Source organism: Cyprinodon tularosa, unplaced genomic scaffold (genome assembly GCF_016077235.1).
Source record: "Cyprinodon tularosa strain WSP-4 unplaced genomic scaffold, ASM1607723v1 ctg682, whole genome shotgun sequence".
NCBI classification, from domain to species: domain Eukaryota; kingdom Metazoa; phylum Chordata; class Actinopteri; order Cyprinodontiformes; family Cyprinodontidae; genus Cyprinodon; species Cyprinodon tularosa.
In genome coordinates, this window is record NW_024039432.1 from 209,150 (window position 1) to 222,519 (window position 13,370).

Here is a 13,370-nt window from a genome sequence, read left to right on the forward strand (position 1 = left end):
CTTTACTGGGTATTAATAACTACTTCAAAGCTGACATCACGTCTTTGTAAAAGAACTCCTCACTGCTGAGCTATTTCAGACAAGAATAAAAATCTGATAAGTAGAACCTGAACAGAAAGGGCATTTCTTTTAAATTGGTTAGTATGTCACGGAGCGGAAGGACCTGGGAATATCCAGTGATAAAGGGTAAGGAGGCAGGGATTGACACGTGATCTGGGGAACACAGCTTTGTTTGAGGGAAACGCAATTTGAAGTCGTAGGAAAGCGGCTGTTCAAACCGTTGCATTTGAGAATTCTCCCGAGTGGTGCCCGACTTTACATGAGTGAATAAAGTGAATGTGATTGGTCGTTTATTAAGGGGGCAAGATAGTTGTATTAGCCGTTGTTTTATTTAAATTTGGTTAGCCAGATGCTTTGTCGAAACCAGTTAGCAACTTAGTGCTAGTAGGTTTCCAATGGGAAATTCCATTGGGACCAACTAGCACTAAATTGGTGACTTAGAAACGACACTGTCAAGGAACACTAACTAGTTTCTTACATCTTTATGGCACCGTCCCCGAATTGATGTCAAATCGGGGCTTCGTTTGGATTCTCCCATTTTATGGTGGATTGGAATTGTGAGATTTGAATAGAAAGGCCGTGTCGATGGGGTTTGAACTTCTCTGTACATCCATTTCACACTCTGAACTATTGTTATTCATCTACTACAATGTAAACTCAATTTTGCATTCTATGACCCCTTTAAAGGTAAAAAAAAAAATTGGACCCTGCTTGTTATCATAAAATTAGTTGCTTCATATTCTGGAGTCCTACCATTATTATTTTTAGCAGCGCTGCCATCTGTAAGCAACAACAGGTGGAGGAGGGACAGCCCTGTGTTATCCTATACCTTAAACAGTGAGCAGAGAAATCTCTGCTCACGCCGTTACTTCCTCTGGCACCTCATTTCTGGATTTGAGATTTCAACCTTAAGATTCCTAATAATATTTTTCATCTTCTATTCTTTCATCTCATTATGATCCTATTGCACCAACATGCCAGTTTGTTTCTTATAAACTGACTTCAATGAGTCATATTGTGACATATTTAGGAGTTTCCTCTAGTTTAGGCTCAATCACCAGCTAAGTATTTCCTAACTAGATCGTTAGATCTGATTTCTTAACAATTTTGCTGATAATTACAAAAAAATATAAACAAATGCAAATGTAAATAAATTGAATGATGAGAACCCATTAAATTAAACCTCATTCAGCCAATAACAAACTGATCTGTTTCTTCTCTATTCTGGTTTTGTCTTTCAGCTATTAATCATGTCACCCGAGCGGTCTGTTCTTTGGCCAACCTGCTGCTCCGTGTGTTTAACCTACCCCCCCTCCTCTGTTTGCTTGTGGACGTAGGCCAATATGTCAGCAGCTCGGCCGGTCCCTTCACACACCACCACAGGGACGGGAGGGCTCTCCTGAAGGTACTCCAACACCGTCAGGATCACGTTTGGACCGCCCTCAAAGATCAGCGCTACAACAGGAACACCCTGACCGATTCCTAAGAAAAATAAAATAAACACCAACGAATCAGGTAAACAAGACAAAAACCTGCATGGAGATTTCACCCTTTTAATCAAACTGACCCCTCAGTGCACCTTCTACCAAAACCCACTAAGCCTACAACAAACAAAGGTTTTCTTTGCTGAAATTCCTCTAAGGAACTTTTTTTTCTCTAAAAGTAGCTGCGCATTTCAGAAACTGTGTGAGAGGTTGAGGTGATAATACCAATCTCCCCACTATCACATAGTTTCCACCAAGCAGAGACAAACTGCCAGTAAAACACAGGCTAACTCCATGTCCTTGTTGGAAACACTACCTTCACATTCACTTTTACTGCTCTATTCTAAAATACCTTACACTTCACACAGATTCTTTTAAAAGACATTAAAATAAAGTCTATAAGAAAAACAAATAATTATTTCTCATGTGTTAGCAAAGTCAAACTGGAGTATTATGGTTAATCTTTATAGATCTAGTCTGTCCAACTGATACAAAGTTTACAGAAACATTTTATGAATGAAAATCCTATGATGATTTGTGACGTGCATTTACTCTCAAATTTGAGAAAGGCATTTATTTTAGAAACCTCATCTGTGACACCAGCTAAACCTCTTATAGCTAATTTCAAAGTAGTGAAAATATGTTTAGAGAGGTCTTGGATTATGTCCTGCTTTTATCCACCAGAAAGGTTATGATACACAAAGAGAGGCAGCGTCACAGTGTCAGCGAGTGTCTTCCATCCATGTTAGAGAAAACCAGCATAAAATCTTTACTAGGCAGCTTATAGCTGTATTCTATGGAGCTAGATCGGTCTCAATTTTCACAAATACACCTTTGCGATTCACACACACAGAGGACAAGATCCACACAAGCACAGAACGACTGACGAAAGCACACAAGATCTGGGGGTCCTCCCATATGGAGTACTTTCTTATGATTGGCAAACCATCCGCCGTATAAAAAAATGCATTTGTGTATCGAGGCACATCAGGTGAGTCTCAAAAATCCACACAAATGCAGTGAAATTTAAAGATCACTGGTACTTTGTAATCTAATTTATAATTGTTTATGGATCAGGAATACTTTGGCTAATCACGTGCTGTGCATGTGTGGATCTCGTGTGCTTGCGTCAGTCGTGCATGTGTGGATCTTGTCCTTTGTGTGTGGATTTTTTTGTGCTTGTGTGAATCGTTCTGTGCATGTGTGGATCACATATGTGTGTTAGGGAAAATTGAGACAGATCTAGCTCCATATAATCAGTGGGTCTTTCACAACAACCGTGCATTTTTTTTCCCTTACGTGCGTGTATTCTTTGCAGGTTAACATGTTTCTCCAGCTCCCGCCTCAGTTTGACCTCCGCTCCATATCTGCCCACAGTCCCATCATCCACCAGAAGGAAATGGGAGTGAAGATTATTCAGAACGTTCAGCTTACTAAGAGGATTCAGCAGGGTCTGATACGGAACAATAATCTGCATTTGGGGAAGAAGAACAAACAAAAACAAAAATATGCAGAAATGAACATCAGAATTAAACAGTGGCTGAAAATCAGCGTGGATCACTTTGAGCCAAAAGCTGCTCCTTACGTCTCTGCCAATGAGATCGCTCCTGTTTTCAATCACTCCCCACGGGGCGACACCAATTGTGTAGATTCTCTTTGATGATCTTGAGCAGTGCTCCTTTAGCGCATCCCCAACATGCTTTGCCACACCTTTGGATAAAAAAAAAAAAAAAAAAACACCACAACATAGCTTTTATGAGCAGATTTCTACCTATAGGACAAGTCCACAAGAAGCTTATGAACCACAGGCCTCCACTACTGGATCTCTTGGATTCAGCAATAGTTTGTGAGCTAGACAGGCATCATAGGTGGCCAGGGTGCCAATGAGGCATTAGGAGTAATCACTGGTCTGGGTAATTGACCTTGTGAGTAATGACTTAAACACTATGATCAGACCACAGCATCTTAGCATCCTGCTGTGGTGGCAGACACACCTCAGCCGCGATTCACACCCAAATGACATGCTGCTAGGCCGCTATTACAACTTCTGCTGCATCAGCGCCACATGCTAATGGTGGCTTAATGTTTACAGTGTCCATGTTTGTTTACAGTTCACATCTCTCCTTTCTAACAGGGCAAACCCAAACATACTTAATTAGGAGGAGGCTTCAATTTTAGAAATCTAATCTTTAGTTGGATATATTTATTCATTTTAAGTATAAAAGTGAAAATTTGATCAAATCTAAGTGAGGCATCTCAAAGATGGGCCCTTTTTTTATACTACATGCCTGTGTTGACGCCTCCGGTGAGGATCCAGGCCCCAGTTGTGACTGCAGCTTTGATGAGACCCTTTCCCACCACCTGTTTGATGCGAGGGTGCAGCTCAAAGTTCTGAACTCCTCCATGGACAGAAATGAGGATCTTGGGGAGCTCCATATGCCACTCCTTTAGCATCAGCCGTAGGATGCTCTCCGGCCGCGTGTCGTGAGCCAAACGCATATACTGTTTGTGGAAAAAAAGAAAGAGGGAAAACGGCACAGCTTTTAAATTCTGCTAATAAAATTAGAAAACCTTCAACTGAAGTTTATGCTTGTGAACTGAATAAACAGAATTATGAAAAAAAAAAAAAAACAGAGAAATAAACCAAAGCTCCCCTTAAAACATGACGTTGAACCAGAGAATCCACCCGTCTTTATGAACTTCCCAGAGAGGAAACCAAGCCTGCCAGCAGAGGAAACTAGGCCCCCCTACCTTGGCTCTGTAAGAGTGAGACCCTCCCTGGAAGTTGATGACACCATAGGCATCAGTTGGACTCGCTTCTGTGTGTTTTTCCACCGACCACTCCTCTGGATCGGGCAGGTTGGAGTTTTCACCCAACTTCACATCGGAGTACTTTGTGGCCAAGCTTGCAGTGAAGCCGGCATGTTGGCGCACCAGCCGGCCGCAGCAGCACCTGGAGGACATAGCAGCAGCATTTCTAAGTGAAGTTCAATAAAAGTCCATCAATATAGGTCAGACCATCAGGACTAGACTCCTTTCAGCAGCTTCTAAAATGATATTAAACGTGATCATAATTATGAAATAGTAAAAGGCATGCTACATTGGCATTATGTTCCAGAAAACAAATGTACAGAGTGTAGCATGTAGCTCCAAAATCTAATTTTATTTCCTTGCATTATAAAGTAGGCGAGAAAGCAAACTAATTGAGGTGTGATGCAGATTTTTAATACACGACAGGAACTTCAAAAGGAGGGGAGGTAAATCCAATAATGTCGGACTAACCTACAGGAGACTGCTGACATTGATCCATTTTTTTTTATCTCCCCACATTCTTTAGAAAAGAAAAAGGTGAGGAATGCAAAGCTTTCATATCAACTGGTTCCTGAGGAGGTTCTGTTGCCTTTCAGGCTTAGTTGAGTCGTCAAAAACAACAACTTACCGCACTAGCTGCTGGCAGATCTGGCATCCTGGAAGGCATCTAAGGAGCAATTGCAGACAGACATGATTAATGACAGTTTTCAAGGTGGTTTATACCAACAAGGTGTCAGGGGTGCATTGGATCAATAAGGCCTCCAGCCAGAGTGACACTGTAACTGTGTCAATATGACGCACATAATACAAATTATTTTATTTCTAATCTTTCATTTTCATAAACATTCTCAAAACCTGTGAGCAATATTTTCCATGTAAAATCAGCGTTAAATTGAATGTGTTGTTTGTTCCGTGTCAGCTGTTGTAGCGGGGAGGACTTTAATTACTGGTACACAACATGATCGTGGCGTGGCTCGATCTGCCGGGCAAAACTCTGGAAGCTTTTGCACAGGTAAGATGTGCTGCGATGCTCTCTGTCTGTTGGCTAAGCTAGCATAATCTACACTGTATTAACCTGGATATAAACGTAACCAAATCATTGCTAATGCACAGCAGAATATATATTTGTTTTGGCTGCTGAAAATCGCTGTTTATTTCTTTAAATTTGATGGAGTTTTTTCCCTCATTTGCATATTTTATGATCTGCTGCAAGGGACGGAGAGCACCTAACAGCATGTGTGTGTGCTGACTGTGTCCCCCGTTACTCCTATAGGTGTGTTAGGTTTTTTTGTTGTTTTTTTTAAGTGAAGCACTGCATAATTTACGTGAAGATAAGCCATATATTAAAATGGCAATATGTTTTTCTCATGCAGTTATTATTCTTGTGTCATGTACTCTTGACTGTTTTGTTAGCTTTTACTCAATATTTTACATGTTACAGGGGCACACATTATTTTGGTGTGTACATTTTATTTACAGAATTATTTTCTTTATTTTTATTATTGTTAAAAAAAACAACTCTGGAAGCTTTTGCACTGGTGCCTGGCAGAGCGTCTAACAGCCTGTGTGTGTTTACTGACTGTGTCCCCTGCTACTCCTATAGGTGTGGTGGAATAGAAGTGCAGATCCTGCTTCCTGATCTAAGTGGTGTCCTCCATTTTAAAGCAACCAGATTAAAGCTGCTGCAACTGAACCCAGTTTTACTTCATAAAATAAACCCTCATTACAGATAAGTCAGAAACTGGAACATGTTTAAAAAACACCAATAGGACTGCAGCTGGTGATTATTTTATTTATCAATTATTTACTTACTTTTTTGTGATCGATATTAAAAGATACTTTTCATAAATCAACATTTATAAATCATGTTTAAAAAAAAAACAACTTAATTGCACATTTTAAAGGAATGGAAAATATATACATGTGCCTACAGATGGAATTATTTATATAAGATTTCCAGGCTTAAATGGAAAATGTTTTGTTTTATTTACTGCTCCAAGTTGGTAATTTTTTTCAACAAATGCAAGGTTTTAGAGTCTGTATCAATAGTTCGATTACCAAATTCGATGACAATTATTTCATAAACCAATTAATCACAATAACTGGATTCAGCTGTAAAGGCAGCATGCATGTTCCTGTACACTGTCAGGTTGCTGTGACCAAAGGCTGGAAGTTATAACTGAGTGAAGAGGAGTTTGTTTTAGATTGTTAAAAAGTGACATGAGAGGAAGCAGAAAAGATAGAAGACAGAAACAGAAGGATGTCAGATGTTCACACAGATCACTACCCTCGGAGGGGCTGGGGGTTAGGTTAGGCTACATACAGAACAGTGTCAGTAATCACTGACCTAAGGTGCTGAAGACAGTTTGAGATTTAATGTTAACCATTAAACTGAGAAACAGACTCCTCCCTCACACAGTGACACCTACTGTTTATGTCTACAGTTTATAATAAACAATGCAACAGAATGTCTTCTGTACAGCTATTAGGGCTGCCAAAAATATCAATATTCCCTTAAGTACTGAGACCCAAACTCTGTATCTGGATAAAATACTACTATAGCATGGTATTGATACTTTAAAATTAATAACATCAAAAAGATGCAAATAAAACTTTTTGATTACTGGATTTTTTGCAGAGTATATCAGAGAACCTTAGAATATTGACAAAGCAAGTTCCATACTGAGATTAAAAAAGGAGTTTTTCATTTTTATATAAACATTTATGCCTTTAATCATTTTTTTAATCCCACGTTGCATCGGCTATTGATACAATTGAAACGTCAGTATCGTTACAACCTAAGAGCTAAAATAAACAGACAAAAAAAAGACTAAATCCAGCATAACAGCTAGGGGTGTAAATAATAATTGTTTTGCATCAATGTATCGATCCAACAGCCGATGATCTGGTGCGTTGATAAGTTGTTTTTTTCTCTGGTCGATTTTTATCCATTTGCTCCTGGATGTTATTCTGTCTCCCGTGCAGCGGTGGCGCTAAACCTATTTTGCCCTCCTACCTCGCTTCCTTTAGCCACTACCCTCTTTCCGCTTGCACACACACTTGTTACCATTTGCTGCTACTGCACGTTTTCACTCATTGCACTGATTTTGTTGAGTATGGTTATTCTTAGTGAATGTAGTCTAGGCCAAATTTTGTTACTTAATCTGCTAGTGTACTTATGCCTCATTGAAGTATTTTTTGATGCAAGGCCTGTAAGAATCTATAACACAGAGGCAATATTATTTTTAAGTCAATGAGGTTTTCATAGGCCTAGGTGGAGTACAACTTTGCTACTTCTATTATTTGCTGTTGTTTCTCACATAAAATGCATAAAGATATTACACCTTTCATTGATTTATTTCAAATTTGAAACATTGTCTAGCCTGTAAGGTAAAAAAAAAAAAAAAAAAAAAGCAATTAATTGAATCCAATCGTGGTGTATTCTAGAGTATCGAAAATAATCGAAACATTGTCTAGCCTGTAAGGTAAAAAAAAAAAAAAAAGTAATTAATTGGTGTATTCTAGAGTATCGAAAATAATCGAAACATTGTCTAGCCTGTAAGGTAAAAAAAAAAAAAAAAGTAATTAATTGGTGTATTCTAGAGTATCGAAAATAATCAAATCGTTGGGTCAGGAAATTGATACTGAATCAAATCGCCATGATGGGTGTGATTTAAATCCCTAATAACAGCAGATCTGTTCAAAACCAATCTTGTAAAAATCTTGATCAAATCTGTATTGTAAAAGAATAAAGGAGGACATGTTTTAATCACTTTTGTTGATATATGCCTTCTCGTCGATTTTAGGACATTTTTAAAATGAAAACTGTAGCAGATTGGAGCTCTGCACCTTTTGGCTACATTATTTTCTTCTTTTTTTTAAGAAATCTGTTTTAATTTGCAAAACATTTCATTAAAAGCCATATTTAAACAGAATGAGGGAAAAATTTATCTTGTTACTAGCTTTAAAAAAAAAAAAAAAAAAGCTCTCTCACATGGGCTCTAGTCATCTGACGGACTTGGACTTAATGTCAAATGAGGTTTTGTTCAAGAACATGTCAAAACGTATCTGGGAGCAGCAGCACGTACAGCGGTTTGGTGGGAAATAATTAATACAAAACAAAACAAAGACTGATCCGCTGTGCATGTCAGGAAGGAGGAAGGCATCCAGCCTCTTGGAAATCTAACAGAAACGGCTTATAGTAACAGGAGGCTGTTAAAAAGTAAATCTGAGAGTTTTCTACTCGTTAAATAAGTTACATTTACTGAGAATATTTATTTTTGGGTAAATCAGTGGATGTTCAAACCCACAATATATTATGCAAGCACCTGTGTACTCTGCTAGCGCCGTCTGTGTGTCGGTATAAAGAGATGTAAAAGGGCCGACAAATAAAATAACCTGCTAAACGACAAAAAACAAAAATAAACTACTTTGTGACCACTGCTATATTTCAAACTATAATTCCAGACACTGACAGAGGTAAACATTAGAAACAGACTCATTTACCCTTTGGAGAGCAGCGGTAAGCATCAGGGCCTACTTTGACTCACACCTTGCAATTACAGTGTTTCCATGGAGACCAACAAAGGTTAGAGCAGAGTGTGGTCGGCTCGTTTACCTGTGGGGGTCCTTTGACACTGGAAGTATGTACACACATTCCCTCTTGGTGAAAGTGCTTTCTATCCAGGGTTTCTGGGACTGTGGGGAACAAAAAGAAACTTTGGTCAGATGATGAATACTCCAGTTTAAGCCTTTAAAAATCAACCATTCTTTTTAATCCATTCCTGACAGCTCAAGTTAAAAATGATGGGGTCTTTTTACCTTGCTGTAACTAATAAGACATTTTAAGGCTTGTTGTAGAAAGGGATTGTAGAGTTTTAAAATTTTCCTCTGAAAGTAATAAACCACAATATAAAAGGCTGCAGGGTACTCTGAGCCTCTAATCCAGGATTTAGCGGAAAGTTGGCGATTTAATTGAATTCTTTTAAACTTGCTAATCACAAAACTCAAGAATTGATTTTAGAAACCTACATATTAGACAGCAATAAACACAAGCATAAACTTGTGAATGTTTATTGCAAGTTTTCATAGGGTTTAAATGAAAACAGTTTATTGTTCCACAAGTGGAGCTCAGAGGAACCCAGCAGCGATTAGCCCCATTAATCCCTACCAACTCACAGAGAGAAAGTCTCCAAACAGTGTCACCTGCTTTACACCGAAAGATCTGAACAATTCCTGAAACTATAACCTTTATATTACTGTTTGGACCTTGTGATCGGCACACTGCAATAAAAACAACAAGAACACAAAGATCCAGAGTGACCAAAGTTTCACCTCTACAGCCCTGATGAGCAGAGGTAATTCCACCGTTACACGGGTCTGGCTCCAACTTTGGATAAACAGGTGACTTTAGCTCTTGACCAATGAACAAAAAAGTGTGTACCTGGATGTCCTCCTCTTCATCTCTGTGTTTAAGGGCTTTGTACAGGAACATACCAAGGATCCTTTATGCATGTCCTGAACAAACCGCTGTCACCACAACCTCCCCCTGAGCACTAGATCATCAGCGACACCTCAGCGCTAGACTCTTCCTCTCAGAAGGCTGCGTGCATCTTCCATTAAGGTTTCAAAGTCTAGCGGGCTTAGCGTACAGATCCGGCCTTGGTTAAAGACTGAGCGATCAGCGTGAGGCTGCTGCCTCTAAACTCCATCCACTGTTAATCTGTAAGACGCCACTCAGGGGGGCAGATGAATGTGTCTGAGATAAACTGGATATTATACTAAAGCTGGGGAGAAAGAGGTGAGAGAGGAGGGGGTGTGTGGGAAAGGATTAGTGGACGGGCAGAGGCCTCGATGATATACCTTGTTGTCTACTGATGACACACCACCTAAGGTGATTCATTCAGCTGACACAAAACCTTTCCCCATCAACCAAGACTGCTCCTGTCCATTACCCAAAGAACGCCTATTATATATAAATACATGAAAGTAAACTAGACTCAATTAACTGAGGTAAACAAGAGATGGAAATCTTATTTAACAGAGCTAGATTAGACTGGACAAAAAGGAAAAACTGTTTATACAGGAATGAGCAATTCTAATTTAATGCCCTTAGAAATAATTTCAATGCCAATTAAAAAGTACCCATGATTCGTCATGTTTTATGTAAAAATCAGTTTTCTTTATAAATTAGACTGAAAGGGGATAAAATAACTAAACGGAAATAAAATAATACCAAGATCACTGACAGAGAGTTAAGGAGAAGAATAAAGCTGTTTTTGCTGCTAACCTGTAACTACGGTACCCGAAAATGTCAGGCAACAAAAGAATTAGACTTTAGAGGCCGGGCCAAAAACACAGCACTCAGTCACTTTCTTACTTCCTCGCTCCATCCCTCTTCTTCTCTGGTTGTTCCCTTTGTGCAACATATTATCCCCGTTTCTGTAGAGATAAAACTCGCTGCGTTTCTTCCCCTCTCAGACACAAACTACATTTTTGAGGTTGTATGTATGAATGGGAACAGATGCGTTCCTATGCGATGAACTGTAAACAACAATCTAAAACCTTCACAGCTGAGCTCCTCCTCACTTTTCCCCGTAAAAAGCATAGCATCCAGACAGAGGTAGCAATTATCCTATGAGCTGGCAGCCAAAATACAAAGCAAGATAACGTTTGGCCTGCCAATTACAATAAGTATAAGAAAGGGTGGAACTGTTGGGTTCAGCGTTTTAATGGGAGAAACTTCACAAAGACAAGAGGAATTTTAAAATCAACATGAGACCAAAATGGGAACATACGGCTATAGACATTTAATAAAAGATATTACACAAACTATCTGAGATCACTGCCTTTGCATGGCTGGAAACATGCGCTCAGAATCCTTCCCAAACACTGAGCTCCTGTCATGAGTTTTAGATCTTTTTTTTTATTCAGACATGTGACTGCAAACAATCCAGGGCTGCAACAAACGATTACTTTAAATAACAATTAATCTTTTGATTCTTTTTTTATTCATCGATTAAAAATCTAATAGTCAAAGCTTCCTTAAAGAAGACTTTTAACTAAATTAAACCAGGTGAAAATATACATTTTCAACTTGAGGAGTTCTGGATAGAGCAGATTGACAGACGAAAAGTATTGTTTTTTTCTCAAATGTGAAATTTTTTTTACAATTTTGGTAGAATTACTGCTCTAGGTGGGTCACTGTCAGTGAAAGGCCGGTTTTAGAGTCTCTGCACTCTGTTTAACGATTGATCAATTACTTAATTAGTTGATTATTTCAATAATCAATTAATCACAATTAATTCAATTGATTGTTTCAGCCCTAAAACTATCTATTGAACACTTGAGGAGAAAAACTGAAAAGGGACAACATATTTGTTCAAATTTAGCTTTTCTGAAATATTTTGTTAGGAGCCTGCCTTGGGTTTAGGCTAATAAAGTTAACAAATTAAGCATTCTGTTCTAATAAAGCTGCCAAAACAATAATAGACAGCAGGCAAAAAAAAAAAAAAAAAAAAAAAAAAAAAAAAAAGACTAAAATAATCTTGAATATACCATATAAAAATTTACTTAAAACAAACTGTTGTTCAGCGGATTTTACTCAATTTGCAAGGTAGCATAATCCCTTTGAGGTGACTCACATATATAATATAGCAACTGTGATGGACAACTCTTAACTACAGAACCTGGTTAGTTACATTATAACTAGAGTGTTTTTCAAAGAATAACAGAGCAGACTTTGCTATAAAATAGATAAGACTGTTTACTTTTCCTTGGATGCCTTAGAATAAATCTGGACTTAGAAACTTCCAGCTGACTAAGATTGAAATGCCTCTTGCTTAGCCTGCTCTGATTGGCAATCAAACAAAAGCTTCCTAAAAGTCAGTGACATCTCACAGAGGCCGTTTGTCAAGAAGAGAGTAACGCCAAATTAACAAGTCAGCCAGGAGCTGCAAGAAAGCAGTTTGAAGATTCCAGAAAGAAAAGATAATTTTATACAGAGGCAACCTCTTGTGCCCATCAATGAATAAAAACTCTACACTCAGAGCAGTTTGAGCATGTAGCGGCTAAAGTGGTAAGTCACCCGTTCTGCAAACAGGGTCTAGGGATGAGTATTGGCATGGGTGTTTCAATACGATACAGGTCATGATACGATATCACTATAATGCAATATCACCATATGTTGCGAAAAATTTCCTGCAAACTGTTACCCACTCAATGGAAAAAAAATAAAAATAAATAAATGGCAGCCCACTTCTCCCCAAGGGGATGGGTTAAATGTAGAGTTAATTCCGTTGCTCTGTTCTTGTGACAGTGTAATTAGTATAAAAACACTGGACATAGTCTGGTCAGTCCTATTTAGCTTGTTTCTTGTTTGAGACGCCTGCAGAAAAGGCTGAATCTTTTACAGCAGGATCACTGTTGAATCCAAACAAGAAGTCAATTTCCATGATAGAGCCTGTTGGATGAGGTAAAACTGGCCTCGCTAAGGTTGGGCGTCTCCCTCCTCCACACATGCAAACCGTTTAAACCATGTTTGTCACTCATGCTAATGCTGATAAAAGAAGCTAAATACAACTTAATTCATGCTTATCATCCTCTTTCTGTATCGCCTCAAAATAACTGAAGTCATGTTTCACCCAATAACTACTGCATCTGGTTATCAGTCAAATATTGGCTGATAGATTTCCAAATGCTATAAACTAGCTTTTTTATTGCTAGGGTATATTTAAGAAGTTGGACATAAAGTTGTTTTTTTTCACTGCGGGCCAAATTATTTCAAAGACTAAAAAGAAAAATGTACATGTAGGTTAGTAGCACTGACCGCTGGTATGTTTAGTTAGCGTTTAACAGTAATAATCTAATCTCTGTCTCTTAGGTTACTCTTAGGGGAGTAACATCTCAGCTGATGTTCAAGTGTTGAAATGTGACTTTTATCAAAGTCTGGAGTTAACAGCTAATTCACCACTATAACAGCTAAGCACCCCCCCCCCCCCCCAGTTGTTCAAGAGG

At 38.5% G+C, this 13,370-nt stretch overlaps 1 protein-coding gene across 3 annotated transcripts in view; it reads right to left on the bottom strand.

The window, feature by feature from the left end:
• Positions 1-13,370, bottom strand: part of trpm7 (transient receptor potential cation channel, subfamily M, member 7) — a 67,578-nt gene that overhangs the window by 49,324 nt on the left and 4,884 nt on the right. Inside the window, exons 1-8 of one of the 3 annotated variants that reach the window (XM_038267737.1) lie at positions 9,799-10,360; positions 8,974-9,053; positions 4,984-5,022; positions 4,296-4,497; positions 3,833-4,046; positions 3,130-3,254; positions 2,844-3,015; positions 1,368-1,542 (exon numbers count right to left, since the gene is read on the bottom strand). In XM_038267737.1, coding sequence (XP_038123665.1) covers positions 1,368-1,542; positions 2,844-3,015; positions 3,130-3,254; positions 3,833-4,046; positions 4,296-4,497; positions 4,984-5,022; positions 8,974-9,053; positions 9,799-9,849 — 1,058 coding nt within the window. In that variant the 5' untranslated portion in view covers positions 9,850-10,360. Of the gene's footprint in view, positions 1-1,367; positions 1,543-2,843; positions 3,016-3,129; positions 3,255-3,832; positions 4,047-4,295; positions 4,498-4,983; positions 5,023-8,973; positions 9,054-9,798; positions 10,382-13,370 lie in introns of those variants that run through there. The other 2 variants (XM_038267736.1, XM_038267735.1) reach the window with 2 other exon arrangements.